Consider the following 21214-nt stretch of genomic DNA (forward strand, 5'->3'; position numbering starts at 1 on the left):
GCATGAAAACACAGGAAAAAAAAGGGGGGGTGGATATTGAAATAGGAAACAAACTAGCTACAATTAACAATTATCTTTTGTGGGTTTTTTTTTTCTTTGAAACGGAGTCTCACTCTGTTGCCCAGGCTGGAATGCAGTGGTGTGATCTCGGCTCACCGCAAGCTCTGCCTCCCAGGTTCAAGCGATTCTCCTGTCTCAGTCCCCCAAGTAGCTGGGATTACAGATGCTCACCACCACACCCAACTAATTTTTGTACTTTTAGTAGTGACGGGGTTTCCCCATGTTGGTCAGGCTGGTCTTGAACTCCTGACCTCGCGATCAGCCTGCCTTGGCCTCCCAAAGTGCTGGGATTATAAGCGTGAGCCACCACCACGCCCAGCCTTTTGTGTGACTTTACAAATGTAGTGAAAAGAACATTTGTACAGCTCACACAACACGTGTGAAAATGCAAAATGATAGCATATTTTTGGAAAATAAAACATATTAACATGCGTAAACATTTTTTTCAATGTTCTTTGACCCAGAAGTTCTCATTTCTGGCTGTCTACCCTAAGGAAACATCCTAAATAGAAGGCAGAAAAAACCCACAAAACTATAGATTTACTTATTTCCTCCCTCCAAAAAAGTGAAGAGTCTAAATGTCTCATAAATTAGCCAGGTGTGGTAGTGAATGCCTGTAGTCCTAACCACTTGGGAGGCTGAGATGGGAAGACTGCTTGAGCCCAGGAGTTTAAGGTTCTAGTGAACTATGCACTGTACTCCAGCCATGGCGACAGAGACCTTGTCTCTAAAAGTAAGTAAATAAACAAATGTCCAATAGAGGAGTAATACCAGCAGGAAATGGTGGCTCGTGCCTGTAATCCTAGCACCTTTGGAGTCCAAGGTGGAAGGATCACTTGAGGCCAGGAGTTTAAAATCAGCCTGGGGAACACAGCAAAACCCCACCTCTTTAGGAAAAAAAAAGAAAAAATTAGCCAGACATGGTGGAACATGTCTTTAGCCCAAGCTACTTGAGAGGCTTAGGTGAGAGGACCACTTGAGCATAGGAGTTTGAAGCTGCAGTGAACTCTAATGACACCACTGCACTCTGTCCCTTTAATCAATTTACTTGAATAGTATAAAATATTTAAAAATAATTACATGCACAAAATTAATGTTAACTCAACAGGATGAGTCATTTTCTTTTGAGGCAGAGTCTTGCTCTGTTACCCAGGCTGGAGTGGCATAACCACGGCTCATGGCTCACCGTGGCAGCCTTGACCTTCCAAGTTCAGGTGATCCTCCCACCTCAGGCTCCTGAGTAGGTGGGACTATAGGCATGCTTCACCATGCTCAGCTAAATTTTTTTTTTGGTAGAGACAGAGTCTCAGTATGTTGCCAGGGCTGATCTTGAACTACTGGGCTGTAGCAATCTGCCCAGCTGGGCCTCCCAAAGTGCTGGGATTACAGGCATAAAGCATAGTGCCCAGCTGCAACCTTACACACACACATACGCACACGTATTTTTAAACAAAATTTCATTTTGTTGCCTAAACTGGAGTGCAGTGGCACAATCATAGTTCACTGCAGGCTCCAGATTCCAGGCTCAAGCAATCCTCCCACCTCAGCTTCCCAAGTAGCTGGGACTACAGGCGTGTGCCACTATGCCCAAATAATTTTTTAGACTTTTTGTAGAGAGAGGGCCTCACGATGTTGTAGAAGCTGGTCTCAAACTCCTAGACTGAAGCAATCCTCCTCCTTCAGTCCCCAGAAGTGCTGGGATCACAGGCATGAGCCACCTTGCCTGGTTTATTATTTTATGGTTGTTTTTTTTTTTCTACTCAGTATCCTCGGGTTGAAGTGATCGTAACTTTTATACACAATAACCAATCAACCAATCACAAAGCTTGTACTCAGAAAAACACAAATGGAATAAAACACACAACAGGCGAGGTGGATCACATCTGTAATCCCAGGACTTGGGGAGGCTGAGGTGGGTGGATCAATTGAGGTCAGGAGTTCAGACCAGCCTGGCCAACACAGTGAAACCCCACCTCTACTAAAAATACAAAAATTAGTTGGGCATGGTGGCACAAGGCCTGTAGTCCCAGCTACTAGGGAGGCTGAGGCACAAGAATCTCTTGAACCCGGGAGGCAGAGGTTGAGATCGTGCCACTGTACTCCAGTCTGGGTGACAAAGCAAGACTCTGTCTCAAAATAAATAAATAAATAAATATATATATATACACACACACATACACACACACATATATATGTATAAACTATATATATATACATACACACACACACAAACACACACACACTGCCCAGGATGGTCTCAAACTCCTGGACTCAAGCGATCTGCCCATCTATGCCTCTCAAAGTGCTGCAATTAGAGGCGTGAGCCACCGCTCCCAGCCTCTTCCCAGTTTAGATGTATATCAATCTATGTTTTAATTTTAAATATATTTTAGGCTGGGTGCAGTAGCTCACCCCTGTAATCCTAACACTGGGAGGCAGGGGTGGGTAGATCGCTTGAGGCCAGGAGTGTGAGACTGGCCTGACCAACATGGCAAAATCCCATCTCTACTAAAAATACAGAAATTGGCCTGGCATGGTTGTACGTGCCTGTAATCCCAGCACTCAGGAGTTCGAGACCAAACTGGCCAACATGCTGACATCCTGGCTGGCCATGCTGGCTAACATGGTAAAACCCCGTCTCTACTAAAACTACAAAAATTAGCCAGGCGCGGTGGCGGGGCACCTGTAATCCCAGCTACTCAGGAGGCTGAGGCAAGAGAATCTATTGAACCCAGGAGACAGAGGCTGAAGTGAGCCGAGATCATATCACTACACTCCAGCCTGGGCAACAAACTGAGACTCCATCTCAAAAAAAATTTTTTTAATTGAAAAAGATAAGTAAAATCCATCCTTATTAAAGTTACCTTCATTGTCTTTGGATCAAGTTTAGACCAATGGGTAGGTGTAGAAATTTCTTTAGCTTCACCATCATCCTTCTCTTCTTCATCCTGACATACAAAGTTAAGAATATAATTACTATTATGAAACCGTAAAACAAAAATAATTTATTTTTAAAAGTCTGTTGCTGATCTGTGCAAGGTCACAAATGTTTCAGATTGTCTTCTCCTAAAGTTATTATTTAGGCAAGTCCACGTACATACATTCTACCACTTTTAACTGATCACAAAGACACTCATCAGCCAATCAAAGCCAGATCTGTGAAACACAAAAGGGTGATAAATTACAACACAAAGGATATCAGGGATGCACAAACACTGCCGGTATCCACAAACCACACAGTGTGTGATCTTGCCCCAATTTTCAAGCCACCCAAAGACTGATTTAGTCAGACCTTTGAAATGTACCAAAGACGTTGCCACATAGCCTGAAATTTCAAATCTCTCAGACTTGTGGTTGTCCAATTTCAAATATCCATGACTAGAACTGATGACCATGAAAAAGAAAATTTTTTAAATTTTAGAAAATGGCAAAATGTTTAAAATGGCTTAATACTGAATCTTGTTCAACAACTGGTCCCAGATTCCAGCAACTAGACCTATGATAAAAACAAAATTCTGTGCAATTTAAGCACAACTTATTTTCCTTTGAGGTCTCAGCACTCTTAAAAGTTAGAATAATAGACAGAAATTTTAAGAGAAAAGAACATACAACTATACTGCTGAAAGCTGGATTACCAGTCGCTGTTACCAGTTATGTTCCTCCATGTGTGTTTGTTATGTAGTGTGTGGTGTGCATTTGTGCCTGTGTTCCTGTGCCTGTGAGAAGCGGAAATAGAAAAAGGGATTAGCGTTCAGTGCCTGTTCTCCATCAGCCTCCTTGCGTTCACCCTGAAGCTTCTCGACCAGCTGCTGCTTGTATCCTCGGGAGAGGGTTTCCCACTCTGAGCGGGTGGGAAGGCAATGCCAAACATCCGGGAAAAATAAAACCACTGTCTCCACATGAGCTGGAACTGTACGCCCCTTGTGGGTCTCCTCAGGGCGATGGTAGCGAATCTCTGCAAAACGGTACCTGTTGCAAGGGAAGAAGCATGTTGGAAAAAAAATTCTAAAATACATTTTAAAGACCCTAGTTCACTTGTAGCACATCAAGTAAAGAAATTTTGCTGCAAGAACTTGAGGTTGGTCTAAAGAAAAAAAAATTATAGAAGCCATAGTTCCTCTTTTGGTACATTTGTACAATATTTAATAAGTTAAAGGAAGAATATGTTCCCCCAAGGCATTTTCAAGTTTGATTACAGAGCTACCCACATTTTAGAGAATACCTGAAGAAGCTGGATAGCTGTTCAGATTTCATGTGCTAAAAAAGAATATTCTCAAATTAAGTCACAAGAGACACACTAAAATACACAGGACAAATAAGCCTCAAGAGAAAATATGGCTGAACAAAAATAATCGCAACTACATCATTTTATAACAAAAGAATTATAATGAAATGAAGTTCTCTCTTGACGATCTTCTCCAGCTATGCATGAAATGAAAAGTATTTTCAACATACATCCAACTTCCAAAGTACAACATAACAAAACATTTAAATTTTCAGTTTATTTTGATTAGTTCTTAATCCTTTTTCCCCAAAACATTTTGGCACCAAATATAAACTTTAGCTACAAATGGGGATTTTCCTTTGGGATTACCTGCATGACCAGGATTCTAAAATAAGCCGAGGGGAAAAGGCTGATCGACAAGAACAACTACATAAACTATTAGTAAAACACTTCTAATCAAGAAATGAATTGGTACTTACCATTGTGTGCACACACTTAGATCAATGCCTGTCAGAGCCTTACAACAACGAATAGCAGTCTTAATCAACACAGAGGGATCTTTTTCTGGGTCTGGTCCATCCAACGAAGGAGACCAGTGGCCTCCAATGGCCATAGCTTCATCCTTGCCTTTCATGCCCACTAAAAACTAATTCAAAACAAAGAATCATTTACATATATTACGCACTCTGTCAAATTACAAATAAGATACTTGAGAAGGAAAGGTACAAACCTTTCCAATACCATTTTTACTACCTCTGGTATCTGTCAGTCAAGGAAGAGTTCAGTTCATTGTGTTCCACACTGCATTTCAGCAATGGAATAGGATTTACACACATCATAACTCATCCTTTTAAAATATTTCTTCAGATAGAGTTCTTTTAAAGAAACAAGCTATAATTCAAACTTCAACAACATCCAAAGACACTGAATCCTATTACCACTAAGATTCTACTATGTTACGAATATAAAACATCAAAATGACTGTTGAACTAGTAGCGTACAAATGAGATATAGTCATAATCTGCAATGAGAAAAACATCTACATCATTAAATTCTGGGTGCCTTAATACTGAAATTAGTCATTAAACTAATCAACACATATTAAAATGTAGGGTTTTAGATTTTATGTGTACAAACTTACAGCTAAGCAAAGTGAATACATCTAAAGTTAAAACAAATGTGTCCTTTTACCTTAACAAGTCTAGCAGGATGTTGGAATCCATCTCGAAGTTCTTGTGGGTCTTCAGCAAGAGCACATGACTTATGATACAAATCTTCCATACTAGGGCTAGCCATCAGCATTACCTATTATAGTCAAATAATTCAATCCTGTCAAAAGTCTAAAGTAATGTGAAAAAATGAGAAGCACTACTAATTATCTTTACATACTAGATGTCTGAAATTTTTAAATAAAAATAGGAAGTATATATAGCAGAAATAGTATTAGATACCTCAGCCTCCCAAAGTGCTGGGATTACAGGCATGAGCCACCACGCCAGGCCTAGATACCTTATAATTACTTAGTTTTAACTTTTGAAGGGATGCTTTTTCACTCAAACAATGCTTTAAACAAAACTGTAGACTATACGTAATATACTGAATGTTTCCCTTAAGACTAACATTTAGTGCATTCATCTAACACTAAGTTTTATCTGAGGCTACCAGAAGTCATATGACATTCCAAATATCTCATTAACATCAACTTTATCTTCACATTTTTATGAGATTTTAAATGTTAGAATAACTAGTTTTACAGCTCAAGAGATGAGGCAAAGAGAGCTTAAATTAAATTATATAACCAAAATAGGATCAAGCAGTCAAGAAGAAAACAGGTATTCGGGTCTACGTAACAAACACTTTCTGAAGGATAATTCTACATACCCTTTTATTATGAATAACTGCTAAGAAATTTAAGCTGCATATCACAGTTGAATACAAACCTTTGCACTGTATAAGTGGTCGGCATCTGGTGGATCAAGAATGGCCATATTTTTTTCTAAGGACTCTACTTCTCTGTGCATTACATAAAAATTGCAGTAATTTCCCAGCTGAAATGGTCTTGACAAAGGGAAAGCATCCACCCATGTAAACTGAGCATCAAAAAAGTCACTAGGTATATACAAATTCTGATAACGGCGCCTTAGTTCCATCATGTCACAACTGGGACTGAAAAACAGACATAAGTAGTGAGTAAAGAGCCTTAATAAAAAGGTTACACAAACATTCACTCGATTCTGTAGCAAATACAATTTCATATGGTAAAAAGTAAGCTGAAAAAGGACAAAGTCAGTTACCAATGAGCTATAGATTTGGATAGAGACATATGAAAATATTACTTTCAAATTTGTATACTCAAAGTTTTGAATAAATAGTATTCTCAGTGTTATCCTTATTTCGTTACTTTTTGTTACAGAAGACCCTTTGAAATAACTTGAACCTCAGCTCCAGAAAAGATCTGTACAAAAGCAGGTTTTCCTCAGTTGGAACTGTGGATTACTGGAAAATTATGGTTCACGTTGAAAGGATACAAAACATCAATGAGAGTGGTACCAAATTAGTATTTCTGTATGCCCCTCAGTCAGGTTTTCAGAGTGTAGAAAAACTATGGAACTTTTATTTTACTATAGTAAGTTCCTAGATCAACCATACTTACATTCAAAATTAAATACAAAAATCCACACAAAAGGAAAATTCATATGTTCCTTGGATTATCTGCACCTCCACACCCCTTTCTCTGTGAATGATTAAGATCCATACCTGATTATTATGTATAGAGGGCATAAATTTCTTGTCTTTTAAATCTCGTACTGATTTTTTAAAGGATCATTTCCTTTTTCCTAAGAAGTAGAGTTTTTAAAAGAGAGGAACTGAAAGGTCAATCTGGCAAAAGGTTAAGAGATGTCTGTTAAAAGTATAATGTAAGACGAAAAGATAACTACATTGTCTTTTTTAAAGACAACTAAAGGCAGAAGTATGAAAGATGAAGTAATCTACATGTAGAGATGTCTTTATTTGAAGTATGAAAATAAATACAAAGCAATAAACTTGTCAGATAATAGACTATTATCTACCTACCTATTTATCTATTTACCTATTTTATCCACAGACAGAATCTATCTATCCATCCATCCATCCATCCATCCATCTATCCATCCATCCAATCTACAGACAGAATCTTGCTCTGTCGCCCAGGCCAGAGTACAATGTGGCATACTCATAGCTTGCTGTAACCTGAATTCCTAGGCTCAAGCAATCTTTCTATGTCAGCCTCCAAGTATTATAGCTAGGACTACGGGTGCACTACCACATGTGGTTAACTTATACTTTTTGTAGAGGTGAGGTCTCACTATATGCCTAGGCTGGTCTCAAACTCCTGGCCTCAAGTGATTCTTCCACGTTGGCCTCCTAAAGTGCTGGATTACAGGTGTGAGCCACCAGTGCCAGGCCTGTAATTATACTTTATTTGGATATGATTCTGCTGTCAAAATAATAAAAACGTGAAACAAGTATCTGAGTTTTGTTTTTAAGGAAGTGTTACAAAAAGGAAATATGTATAATTGTTTCCCAATTTCACATCACCAGAATTTTTGAAGTCATGTTTTACCCCACAGGAGTAAAATTTATAATAAAACAAAAGATGTAAGAATAAATCATTTCATGGGCATGAAGTTTCTTATAAACATATTAGTGTAAGAAAATCTTGATTAGGCCGGGCGCGGTGGCTCAAGCCTGTAATCCCAGCACTTTGGGAGGCCGAGACGGGCGGATCACAAGGTCAGGAGATCAAGACCATCCTGGCTAACACGGTGAAACCCCGTCTCTACTAAAAACACAAAAAAATTAGCCGGGCGTGGTAGCAGGCGCCTGTAGTCCCAGAGACTCGGGAGGCTGAGGCAGGAGAATGGCGTGAACCCGGGAGGCAGAGCTTATAGTGAGGCGAGATCATGCCACTGTACTCCAGCCTGGGTGACAGAGCAAGACTCCGTCTCAAAAAAAAAAAAAAAGAAAGAAAATCTTGATTTATACAACTACAAATGAGAAGTATGGAAACTTTAAAATCATTTTTACTTGCAAGAGATCCATTTAATGTTCTGGGAATTTACTTCAAAGTGGTAAAACTAAACTGTGAAGGTCTAATTTATTATTATTATTTTTCTTTATTTTTTGAGACAGAGTCTCCCTCTGTCACCCAGGCTGGATTGCAGTGGTGCAATTTCAGTTCACTGCAACCTCTGTCTTCCGGGTTCAAGTGATTCTCCTGCTTCAGCCTCCCAAGAAACTGGGATTACAGGCACTCACCACCATGCCCAACTAAGTTTTGTATTTTTTAGTAGAGTCGGGGTTTCACCATGTTGGCCAGGCTGGTCTTGAACTCCTGACCTCAAGTGATCTGCCCACCTCAGACTCCCAAAGTGCTGGGATTACAGGCATCAGCCACTGCACTTGGCCCCTGAAGGTCTAATTTAGAAGAAGCTAAATAGCTGTTCAATTTCATATCCTATGCATCAACTCTTCCCAAAAAAGCATTCAATATTGAGAATAGATGGGTTAAAATCAGAGCTCCCCTATTTAATATCTTTGAGGCTGTGAAAGCGGTGTTGGTTTCAACTGGTTTCTCTGAAATATGCAGACTACAGATTTTTAACAGTAAACAGCTATAAGAAGAAAACTAGTGTAAATGAAGAGTAGTTGCTGGGCCAGGCGTGGTGGCTCACGCCTGTAATCTCAGCACTTCGGGAGGCTGAGGTGATTGGATCACCTGAGGCAAGGAGTTTGAGATCAGCCTGGCCAACATGGTGAAACCCTGTCTCTACTAAAAACACAAAATGAGCCAGGTGTGGTGGCGCATTCCTGTAATCCCAGCTACTCGCGAGGCTAAGGCAGGAGAATTGCTTGAACCCAGGAGGCAGAGGTTGCTGTGAGCCAAGATCGCCCCATTGCTCTCCAGCCTGGGCAACAAGAGCGAAACTCCATCTCGAAGAAAAAAACAAATAAGAAGTAGGTGCTGATTTGACCATAAGTAAGAGTAAATGAACACCAACTACGTAACATAATTAAGCAAAGTCACCAAGCAAAATTTTCTTGGCATTAAGTGGCTTGACTAAAATTCACTGGGTTACTAAATCTAGAACTGAACATACAGAAATTTTAACCACTGATAGGCAAGTATTATGAATGGTAATTATCACTCTGTTTAAATGTAATAATATCATCTTAGGCCACTGCATTGCATACAGCTATCTGCTTTTAGCTAAACAGCCTTGAACGCTGGTTTTAATGATTTTCCTGTTTTACGGTCAATTTGTTTTTTTTCCATCTATTCATCTATTACCTAAGTTGCCACCACAACCCACCATTAATTTCTGAGACTATACAACTGCCACACAATGGGTTAAGTCCTTTGGATACATGAACTAAACCTCACAATAATTCTGCTAGTTAATATTACCTTTTCTTTTTTTTGCAGGTAAACATCAGAAGTTCCTGGTAAATTGGCCAGGTACAGTGACTCATACCTGTAATCCCAGCACTTTGGGAGGGCGAGGCAGGTGGATCGCTTGAGGTTAGGAGTTCGAAACAAGCCTAGCCAACATGGTGAAACCCCATCCCTACTAAAAATACAAAAATTAGCTGGGTGTGGTGCTGAGCACCTGTAATCCCAGCTACTAGGGAGGCTGAGGCAGGAGAATAGCTTGAACCCAGGAAGTGGAGGCTGCAGTGAGCTGAGATCACGACACTGCACTCCAGCATAGGTGACAGGTCTCAAAAAAAAAAAAAAAAAAAAAAAAAGAAAGAAAGAAAAAAGAAACTCCTGGTAATTTGTCATGACTTCTGATTCAAAGGGTGAATAATATATTTATGTATATACATACACATACACTATACATGTGAATACATTATGTATGTGAGTATATATGCATATCTATGTTTCTATTATACTACACTGCCACAGCTAAACTTGAAATAATTGGTTTACTACTGTATTATTGCCTCATCACATACAATGGACTATACATGATCTTCAAGTTATCAGTAAGTCTAGATCTTAACTGATTCTATCTTTAGGGGAATAACTTTATGACAGAGGAATTTCCTTGAGGGGCTGTCTTTTTCAACACCAGTTGATTTCCTTCATGGGGATATAAAAATAATGCAGCATTGTAGAGAATTAAGTTATTTCAAATTGCATTTCTGCACTTACATGAAGAACACTAACTGTCGGGAAATCAATGTTGCAAGAAAAATATCTCTGTAACATATTCTGTCAAATTATATGAAATTAGTAACTCAAGAAAACAATGGGTGGGGAATAACCTACCAATCTAAAGAAAACTTTGAAAACTGAACTGTGTAACGTGGAACAACACGTCGAACTCTCCGAGGTGATCGTTCTCGCTCTCTTCGTGGAGATCTTTCCCGGGAACGTTTCCTCTGAGGTGATCTTTCTCTTGATCTACGTCTTTCTCTCTCTCTCTCACGACTGAAAGCAAATTTTTCTAAAATTACTAATATTTCTAATATTATGGAAAAGCTCTTCAACGAAGTAGAGTAGGTAATATAAGCAAGATTCCACAGTATATTTGTTTAACTTTTTAAAATTTGTAGTAAAATAGACATAACACAAAATTCAGCATTTTAAAATTTTATATTATAAGCACATAGTTCAGTGGCATTAACTATGCTTACATTGTTGTACAACCATTGCCACCATCCACAGTATACTTTAGAAAATATACCTTCGATCATCTTTTCTGTTAGGTACTTGATCCCCTCTGTCATTTCTTCCTGAAAATCGGGATGGGGGATCTAATCGTCGTGCTGGTTGTGGCTGTGAAACTATACGAACAGGAGGCTGCAATAAACCAGCTTTAAAAGATAAAAGAAAAAAATGTTTAGCGTGTCTAAACAAAGTTTAAAAGTACCTGATAAAATTAGATGAACAAAGTTAAATAACTGAGAGTCACTAAAATTGTTTTTTCAAAGTTGGCCTTTAATATATAGTTTCAAATAATAGGTACTGGCTGGGTGCAGTAGCTCATGCCTGTAATCCCAGCTCTTTGGGAGGCCGAGGCGGGTGGATCACCTGAAGTCAAGTTTGAGACCAGCCTGGCCGACATGGTGAAACCCCGTCTCTACTAAAAATGCATAAATTAGCTGGGAGTGGTGGTGGATGCCTGTAATACCAGCTAATCAGGAGCCTAAGGCAGGAGAATCACTTGAACCCAAGAGATGAGGCTGCAGTGAGCTGAGATCGTACCACTGCACTCTAGCCTGGGCAGCAAAAGCAAAACTGTGTCTCAAAAAAAAAAAAAAAAAAAAAAGAATAGGTACTGTCAGGTCAGGCGCAGTGGCTCACACCTGTAAGTCCAGCACTTTGGGAGGCAGAGGCGGGCGGATCACGAGGTCAGGAGTTCGAGATCAGCCTGGCCAATATGGTGAAATCCCGTCTTTACTAAAAATACAAAAAAATTAGCCAGGCGTGGTGGCGCGTTCCTGTAATCCCAGCTACTCAGGAGGCTAAGGCAGGAGAATCACCTGAACCCGGAAGGCAGAGGATGCAGTGAGCTGAGATCGTGCTACTAAACTCCAACCTGGGCGACAGGGCGAGACACTGTGTTTAAAAAAAAAAAAAAAAAAAATTACCTTTTTTTTGAGACAGGGTCTCACTCTATTGCCCCAGTTGGAGTGCAGTAGTGCAATCATGGCTTACTGCAGCCTCACCTCCCAGGCTCAAGCAATCCTCCCATCTCAACATCCAAAGCAGCTGGGACATAGGCATGCACCACTAAACCCAGCTAATTTTTTAAAAAATTTCTTTGAGGAGACAGGGTCTCCCTCTGTTGCCCAGGTGGGGCACTATCTTGACGAATTCTTCCCAATATTGAAAATCAACAATTTCATTTTGAAATAGTATAAATATTTCCAGGTAGGAATAGTGCAAATTTACCTTCTTTACTACAATGCACACTTAATTTATGGAAAGATGTATAATATATGCGAAGTTGTAAGTATTTTAGACAGAGTAACTAGAACAAGTAACTAAGTCCTTTACAACATAGATTAAAATACTCATTCCCCTTTTCAACATCTGATCACACCATAAGGACTAAAAAATGTGTTTTTCTTTAAAATTTGCTCAACCTCAGTAAAATGATTCACATTAAACATCTCTAAAGTAGACAGAACTATTACACATCACAGAAAATAAACACAAGCACAAATAATTTCATTCTTCACAACTGATAACATGATATATGAGATCCCACACCTCTCCACTAGAACAGTTTTCTGACGCTGGTCTATGACAATGATATTAATTCCTAGTAGGAAGCCTAGTATGGTGATCATCTGAATTACTGCTCTGCAGTTTGTAGCAGGAAAAAAATCTCTCCACTACTGTGTTTCCTAAAAAATTAGTTCCGTATGGTCTGATTTTTATTATGAATGGAAAAACGTGTATGCCAGTAGGATTCTTATGCATTGTTATGCTCATCTCCCTTTACATGTCCCTGTCATCCCAGAAACATATAGGGAGCTTTCAATTTTGGAACACCCTCACTGGGACATCTCCTTTAAGAAATACTCCATGGGGAATTGTAAAAGTGGCACAGGAGAAGCCGGGTGCGGTGGCTCACGCCTGTAATCCCAGCACTTTGGGAGGCCAAGGTGGGCAAATCACGAGGTCAGGAGAGCAAGAACCTCCTGGCTAACATGGTGAAACCCCATCTCTACTAAAAAAATAAAAAATAAAAAATTAGCCGGGCGTGGTGGCAGGCGCCTGTAGTCCCAGCTACTTGGGAGGCTGAGGCAGGAGAATGGTGTGAACCTGGGAGGCGGAGCTTGCAGCCAACTGAGATCACGCCACTGCACTACAGCCTTGGCGACACAGCAAGACTCCATCTCAAAAATAAAAAGACACAGGAGTCAGCTTGAAAAAATTCTTACAAACTATACATATAAAGGATCAAAAAGAAAACAACTGAATATAAAACAAAGGATAAATAAAAAACCCATGAGGCCACAGTAAAAAAAGAAAAGACCTAACATAAAGCAAGAATTGGATGCAGTAAGAAGGATGAATAAGCCAGGCATGGTGGCTCATGCTTGTAATCCCAGCACTCTGGGAACCTGAGGGGAGTGGATCACCTGAAAGTCAGGAGTTTGAGACCGGTCTGGCCAACAGGGTGAAACCTCATCTCTACTAAAAATACAAAAAATTAGCTGGGCATGTTGGCGGACACCTATAATCCCAGCTACTTGGGAGGCGGAGGTTGCAGTGAGCCGAGATCGCACCATTGCACTCCAGCCTGGGCAATAAGAGCAAAACTCCATCTCAAAAAAAAAAAAAGGAGTCTCACACACAAAATGTCATAAAAGTAGAATCACACATTATGTTCGAAACCAAACAAGGATGCATACTTACAGAATAAAACTATTATCAAAGAAAATGAGTTACAAATGGTTGTTGTGCAATTTGTGAGACAGGGTCTTGCTCTGTCACCCAGGCTGGAGTGCAGTTGTGTAATCTTGCCTCACTGCAACCTCCGCCCGCTGGGCTCAAGTGATCCTTTCACATCAGCCTGTGTACACCACCACGCCTGGCTATTTTTTGGATTTTTAGTAGAGATGGAGTCTCACCATGTTGCCCAGGCTGATCTCGAACTCCTGAGCTCAAGCAATCCGTCCACCTCAGTCTCCCAAAGTGCTGGGATTACAGGTGTGAGCCACTGCCCTGCTACCAGACACAAAGTTGTATTTTTTTGACCTGAGTAGTGATTACATAGGTGTTCATTAAACAACTCATTACACTGTAATCTGTCATTTTGCTATGTATCATCATCTACAATAACAAAGAAAATGCAGGCTGGGAGCAGTGTCTCACACCTGTAATCTCGGCACTTTCAGAGGCCAAGACAGGCAGATTACTTGACTCCAGGAGTTCAAGACCAGCTCGGGCAACATGGCAAAACCCTGTCTCTACAAAAAAGTACAAAAATTAGAGGGGGGCTGAGATGGGCGGATTGCTTAAGGCCAGGAAGTCGAGGCTGCAGTGAGCTGAAATCACACCACTGCACCCATGCCTGAGTGACAGACCGATACCTTGTCTCCAAAAAAGAAAATGCAGCCTGGGCATCATGGTGAAACCCCGTCTCTACAAAAGATATAATAATTAGGCTGGCAGGGTGGCGTGCAACTGTAGTCCCAGCTACTCAAGGAAGCTGAGGTAGCAGGATCACTTGAGCTGGGGAGGCGGAGGTTGCAGTGAGCCAAGATTACACCACTGCACTCTAGCCTTGGTGACAGAGAGAAACCCTGCCTCAAAAAAAAAAAAAAAAAAAAAAAAGAACATGTCACAATTACACTTTTTAATGCCAATTAAGTAGGCTTCTTTAAGCTAAGGCTAACTGTCATCTTTTTCTCTTTTTTTTTGAGACAGTTTCGCTGTTATCACCCAGACTGGAGTGCAATGGCGTGATATGGGCTAACTGTAACCTCTGCCTCCTGGGTTCAAGTGATTCTCCTGCCTCAGTCTCCAGAGTAGCTGTGGTTACAGGCGCCTGCCACCACAAGCCAGTTAACTTTTGTATTTTTCCCAAAGTGCTGGGATTACGGTGTGAGCCACCGCACCTAGCCCTATGTATCATTTTAAACACTGTTTTTATAAGAACACATTTGGACCGGGTGCGGTGGCTCATGCCCGTAATCCTAGCACTTTGGGAGGCCGAAGTGGGTGGAAAACTTGAAGTCAGGAGTTCGAGACCAGCCTGGCCAACGTGGAGAAACCCTGTATCTACTAAAAATACAAAAATTTGCCAGGAATGGTGGCACATGCCTATAGTCCCAGCTACTTGGGAGGCTGAGGCAGAAGAATAGCTTGAACCTGGGAGGCTAAGGTTGCAGTGAGCCCAGATAGTAGCACTCCAGCCTGGGTGACAGAGTGAAAAAGAACACATCTGGAGTTTCAAACAATCAATTGGCAAAAAAACTTAAAACTCAGCAAATTCATTTGATGTGGTATGGTTTAATAAGTAATTTAATAGTTTTGATATTTAAGTCCACAAGGGTGTATCTTTTAATTTCTTATCATTAAGAGAAAAAAAAAAATACTTCCACATAGCTATGGAAGTAGATGTGTCCTATTCAGGATTCTTTAGGCTTCAAGTTTTCTTGAAATCCCTGCCTATTTTTGAAATTAAAAGCATAGTTATATTAACAACTAAAAAGTTACACATTCATCTGAAACAAAAGCAAAGATACCTTTCTGCTGAGGCTGCTGTAATAAGGGCTGTGGTTGAGTCTGCAATAGTGGTGTAATAGAAGCTGCTGAAATCTGTGCCTGCAGCAATGACTGGGGCTGGGGCTGAGTCTGAACACCAAATGTTGTCTGTGGTGCAATTGGCTGAAGTACAGCAGGAGGAGTCTTCAGTAACGGCTGGGTTTGCGACTGATTCTTCAATTAAAAAATGAAAGAATAAGAAAAAAAAAACTTTGTGAATTAGAAGACTCACTTACCAAGCTTCTATAATACCTAACTCAATATTTTCTGTACCTGATTTGGTAGTGTTTGAATTCTCTGTGCATTCCATTTAAAAGGCATATTAGGATTATAAGTAGCTTCAACCAATACTCTGTCACCTACTTGGGGGGTTTTCCCTTTGACAGCACTGTAAAAAAAAATTTTTTTAAAAGTTAAATATAAATACAATTAAAATAGATTTCTCCCCAAAATGATTTACATAGTTAGTACTTTAAAGTAAACTGTATTTCAAAAAAAATAAACAGTAAACTATATCAGAAATGGAAGCCTGGAAAGCTCTTTAAAAAGATGGGGCTGGGTGCGGTGGTTCATGCCTGTAATCCCAGCACTTTGGGAGGCGGAGACGGGCAAGTCACTTGAGGTCAGGAGTTCAAGATCACCCTGGTCAACATGGTGAAACCCTGTCTCTAGTAGTAATACAAAAATTAGCGAAGCGTGGTGGCCCACACCTGTAATCTCAACTACTCAAGAGGCTGAGGCAGGATAATTACTTGAACCCGGGTGGCAGAGGTTCCAGTGAGCTGAGATCGTGCCACTGCATTCCAGCCTTGGTGACAGACGAGACTCGGTTTCAAACAAAAATAAATAAATAAAATAAAATAAAATAGCAATAAAAAGTAGTTGGGGGATGGGAGCAGTAGATCACGCCTGTAATCTCAGCACTTTAGGAGGCCAAGGTGGGCAGATCACTTAAGCAGTTCGACACCAGCCTGGCTAACATGGTGAAACCCCATCTCTACTAAAAATACAAAAATTAGCTGGGTACGAATCGCCTGTACCTGAGAGGCGGAGGTGGCAGTGAGCTAATATTGCAACACTGCACTCCAGCCTGGGCAAGAGTGAGACTCATCTCAAAAAAAGTAATAATAATAAAAGAGGCCGGGCGCAGTGGCTCACGCCTGTAATCTCAACACTTTGGGAGACCAAGGCAGGTGGATCATGAGGTCCGGAGTTCAAGACCAGTCTGGTCAAGATGGCGAAACCCCATCCCTACTAAAAATACAAAAATTAGCCGGGCGTGGTGGCAGGAGTAATCCCAGCTACTTGGGAGGCTGAGGCAGGAGAATCGCTTGAACCTGGGAGGCAGAGGTTGTAGTGAGCCAATACTGCGCTACTGCACTGCAGCCTGGGAGACACAGTGATACTCCATCTCAAAATACATAAATTAATTAAAATTTTCAAAATAAAAAAATAAGAAAAAGTAAAAGTAGACGGCCAGGTACAGTGGCTCATGCCTCTAATGCCGTAACTTTAAAAACCAAACGGATCACCTGAGATCAAGAGTTCAAGACCAGCTTGGGCAACATTGTGAGATCATATTTCTACAAAAAATTCAAAAATTAGTCTTTATGTCTAGATCTGAAGAAAAAGGAAAAAAAAAATAGTTGCCAGGCGTGGTGGCTCACGCCTGTAATCCCAGTACTTAGGGAGGCTGAGGCAGGTGGATCACCTGAGGTCAGAAGTTCAAGACCAGCCTGGTCAACGTGGTGAAACCCTGTCTCTACTAAATATACAAAAATTAGCTGGGCGTGGTGGCAGGCACCTGTAATCCCAGCTACTCAGGAGGCTGAGGCAGGAGAATCCTTTGAAGCCGGGAGGTGGAGGTTGCAGTGAGCCGAGATTGCACTGCAACCTGGGCAACAAGAGTGAAATTTGCTCTCAAAAATAAAAAAAAAAGTTGGGCATGGTAGCATGGACCTAGAGTCCCAGCTACTTGAGAGGCTGAAGCAGGAGGATCCCTTGAACCCGGGAATTTGAGGCTGCAGTGAGCTATGACTGCACTTCCGGACCCCAGCCTGGGCAAAAGAGCGAGACCCCATCTCATAAAATAAAAAGGGCCAAGCATGGTGGCTCACGCCTGTAATCCCAGGACTTTGGGAGGTCGAGATGGGTGGATCACAAGGTCAGCAGTTCGAGACCAGCCTGACCGACATGGTGAAACCCCGTCTCTACTAAAAATAAAAAAAAAATAGCCGGGTGTGGCGGCGGGCACCTGTAATCCCAGCACTTTGGGAAGCTGAGGCGGGTGGATCACTTGTGGTCAGGAGTTTAAGACCAATCTGGCCGACATGGTGAACTCCCATTCTCTAATAAAGATACAAAATTAGCCGAGTGTGGTGGTGCATGCCTGTCATCCCAGCTACTCCAAAGCTGAGGCAAGAGAATTGCTTGAACCCAGGAGGCAGAGGCTGCAGTGAGTCGACTGAGATTGCACGACTTGTGTCCAGCCTGGGCTACATGTAATTTCTGCCACAACTAAACAGGTGTTTTATGGTAAATGTAAGAAGCCATATGACAAGACCTAATTAAGTTTACCTAAGCTGAAAGAATACATCTTCATCCACAAATCCAAATGTATCATGTAGTTTTGTAACCACCCCTGTGAAAACACGCTGCTTCTGAGGCTGGGTTTGCTGTTGACTGGACCTTGGTGTTGGATATGATACAGTTATTTGTGCTGTTGGCTGAGGAGTAGATAGGCTAAGGCTTGTAGGCAGTGCAACAGCTGGCTATAAAACAAAATCAACATCAAATTAAGGCAATGATTTGAAATCATCTAAAAACTCAGTATGACTACTTAAAACTAACCCAGAATATTAAACTTTTCATATTATGTTAGAAGATATACATGTACATCTTGAGAGTCAGGTCTAAAATTAAACTATAAATTATTTTTAGCCTATTTCATCAAGATCCCTCAGATGAGTGTTCTTACTAATATAATAGCTATACTAGCATAATAAAGGCTCAGGAAAATCCTAAGTATAGTAAAGGAACTCAGCATTCCTTAAACTTTGACCACAAAATTATTTTCTCATGAAATTTCTTTAATATCTTAAGATACTAGTAATGTGTTAAGGGTACACTTAGGGAAATAGCATTTGAACAAAAGAACTTCTATAGTTTTTCTACTTAATTTGGAAATTCTACTTTGTTGATGATTGAAAATATGAGTTAGGTGTTAACCAACTGTAGTTCTTTAATAAAAACAGGTTGATTGCTCAATTCAAGTATATTTTTAAAAGACAAGTAAGAGATTCAAGACTAAAAATATGGTACCAAAGGTTATACTGTGAAAAGCTTCTCTCCTATCCCTGCTCCTCAGCTATGAAGTTCCCTAAATCTGAAGCAATCACTGTCCTAATTATTAGTGTAAAGCCTCCTAGAGATGTTTTATTCGAATATGCATATAGATAAATGGAAGCATATAATACATACTAGACTGTATCTTTACTTCTACCTCAGATTATCTGGAATATCATTCCATATCAGTACACAAAGAAGTTTTACTTTAACAGCTACATAGTATTTCACTCTATGTATTAACCAGTGATCAGCAAACTATGACCCATGGGCCAAAGACAGCCTATAGGCTGTTTTTACATAGTTTATAAGCCAAGAACACTTTTTACACTTTCAAGATTGTAAAAATAGAAAAAGAGTATGTGAAAGGTGTAATAAATAGTATGCAAAGCCTAAGGTAGCACTAACAAAAGTTCAAAACTTTTTAATGTTGCTGAAAAATTAAGCAGATAATGTCACACAATAACTTTCCCTGCTAAAGTGGAAATAACGTGCAGAAATTTTCCACAAGACGACGACTACAAAAATCTGTATTAATGAAAAGTCAGTAGTATTAAGTTTAAAATAAAACCTCAGCCGGGCGTGGTGGCTCACACCTGTAATCCCAGCACTTTGGGAGGCCAAGGCAGGTGGTCAGGACCTTAGGCGAGACCAGCTTGGCCAGCATGGTGAAACCCTATCTCTACTAAAAATAAAAAAATTAGCCGGGCATGGCGGCAGGCGCCTGTAATCCCAGCTACTCAAGAAGCTGAGAGAGGAGAATCGCTTGAACCCGGGAGGCAGAGCTTGCAGTGAGCCAAGATTGCACCACTGCACTCCAGCCTGGGCAACAGAGGGAGGCTCTGTCTCAAAATAAATAAATAAAAGAAAACCTCGTATTTATTCAAACTGTATCACAGCTGAACCTACAATGAGAAACCATCAAAGATAAAATAGCATACTTCTACCTTTATTTAGCATTATATTCCTAAATTATTAGGTGAATCTAACAAGTAACTAAACTGTGAAAGAAAAAGTAGAATAGGAATAAAGCTTTAGTCTATTGTTCATTCAGATATCCAAAACCAATCAAGTAATACCAACTAACCTGTGTTAAGAGGGTTTGCTGGGGTTGCTGTAACTGAAAATAGAAAAATAAACACACACAGAAAAGGGTCAATCAGAACTGTTATTTCATAGATGATTTATAAAATAAATAATTCCTATAAGTTATTCTACTTATTTTTATTTTTTTAAACAGAAACGAGGTCTTACTATGTTGCCCAGGGTAGTCTTGAACTCCTGAGCTCAAGCAATCCTCTTGCCTTGGACTCCCAAAGTGATAGGATTGCAGACATGAGCCACTGCACCCAGCCCAGTTATCTTATTATTAAGAAAAATGTGAAAAGTAACAGAGATCACTAGGTATAAAATTTCCTACAATTATTTCTAACAACTGCAGACCTCATATATAAGTAACTCATTCAATGATAGGCACTTAACTACTTTTATTAATAAAAATACAGAACCTGATTTTTTTGTTATTGTTATTATTTCCTAGGAATAGCATCCACAGTAAAACCCCACAAAAATCTCTAAAAGCGAAGATTACCATGCTACAGAAATAACTCAATATCATCAGTATGCTACTTGTTTCAAAAAAGATCACTGGTCATCGATCCAATTCATAGATATATACCTAAAATGAGAAGTGCTGTTGATGGACAATTTGCCATAGGCACAGAGACCATGAAGGACCACATACTCTGACGTATGGTTTTTCTGTAATAGCAAAGTGTACTACTACCAGAAAGTAAAAGGAATTAGTATGAAAGGAGAAATTTCAAAATTCTGAAATATAAATTTGACTTAGGCTAAGGTAAAATAATCTGTATGAGGTTGTAATTCAAAACATTCAGTTTACCTGGAGTCAACATGGATTAGAGATTAAATCATATCAAAATACTATTTTTCTGTAAGTTAAGAATAGTTAAGTAGTGCCATTTTTTTTTTTTTTTTTTTTTTTTTGAGACGGAGTCTGGCTCTGTCACCCAGGCTGGAGTGCAGTGGCCGGATCTCTGCTCACCGCAAGCTCCGCCTCCTGGGTTCACGCCATTCTCCTGCCTCAGCCTCCGGAGTAGCTGGGACTACAGGCGCCCGCCATCTCGCCCGGCTAGTTTTTTGTACTTTTTAGTAGAGACGGGGTTTCACCGTGTTAGCCAGGATGGTCTCGATCTCCTGACCTCGTGATCCGCCCGTCTCGGCCTCCCAAAGTGCTGGGATTACAGGCTTGAGCCACCGCGCCCGGCCAAGTAGTGCCATTTTTT

At 40.3% G+C, this 21214-nt stretch overlaps 1 protein-coding gene and 1 non-coding gene across 6 annotated transcripts in view; both read right to left on the minus strand.

Annotated features, from left to right (window-relative positions):
* CCAR1 (cell division cycle and apoptosis regulator 1) overlaps window positions 1–21214 on the minus strand; it is a 74216-nt gene that overhangs the window by 31321 nt on the left and 21681 nt on the right. For all 5 annotated transcript variants that reach the window (XM_007963248.3, XM_007963251.3, XM_007963252.3 and 2 more), the window contains 11 exons: window positions 19996–20028; window positions 18141–18334; window positions 15837–15951; window positions 15545–15737; window positions 11023–11152; window positions 10605–10766; window positions 6226–6451; window positions 5477–5590; window positions 4765–4931; window positions 3819–4029; window positions 2925–3008 (listed from right to left, as the gene is read on the minus strand). In XM_007963248.3, coding sequence (XP_007961439.2) covers window positions 2925–3008; window positions 3819–4029; window positions 4765–4931; window positions 5477–5590; window positions 6226–6451; window positions 10605–10766; window positions 11023–11152; window positions 15545–15737; window positions 15837–15951; window positions 18141–18334; window positions 19996–20028 — 1629 coding nt within the window. The remainder of the gene's footprint in view (window positions 1–2924; window positions 3009–3818; window positions 4030–4764; window positions 4932–5476; window positions 5591–6225; window positions 6452–10604; window positions 10767–11022; window positions 11153–15544; window positions 15738–15836; window positions 15952–18140; window positions 18335–19995; window positions 20029–21214) is intronic.
* Window positions 5063–5129, minus strand: LOC119628209 (small nucleolar RNA SNORD98). The gene has a single exon (XR_005244513.1). It is a non-coding gene; the product is annotated as a small nucleolar RNA SNORD98 (small nucleolar RNA).

The sequence above is a fragment of the Chlorocebus sabaeus genome, chromosome 9 (assembly GCF_047675955.1).
Source record: "Chlorocebus sabaeus isolate Y175 chromosome 9, mChlSab1.0.hap1, whole genome shotgun sequence".
Taxonomy (NCBI): domain Eukaryota; kingdom Metazoa; phylum Chordata; class Mammalia; order Primates; family Cercopithecidae; genus Chlorocebus; species Chlorocebus sabaeus.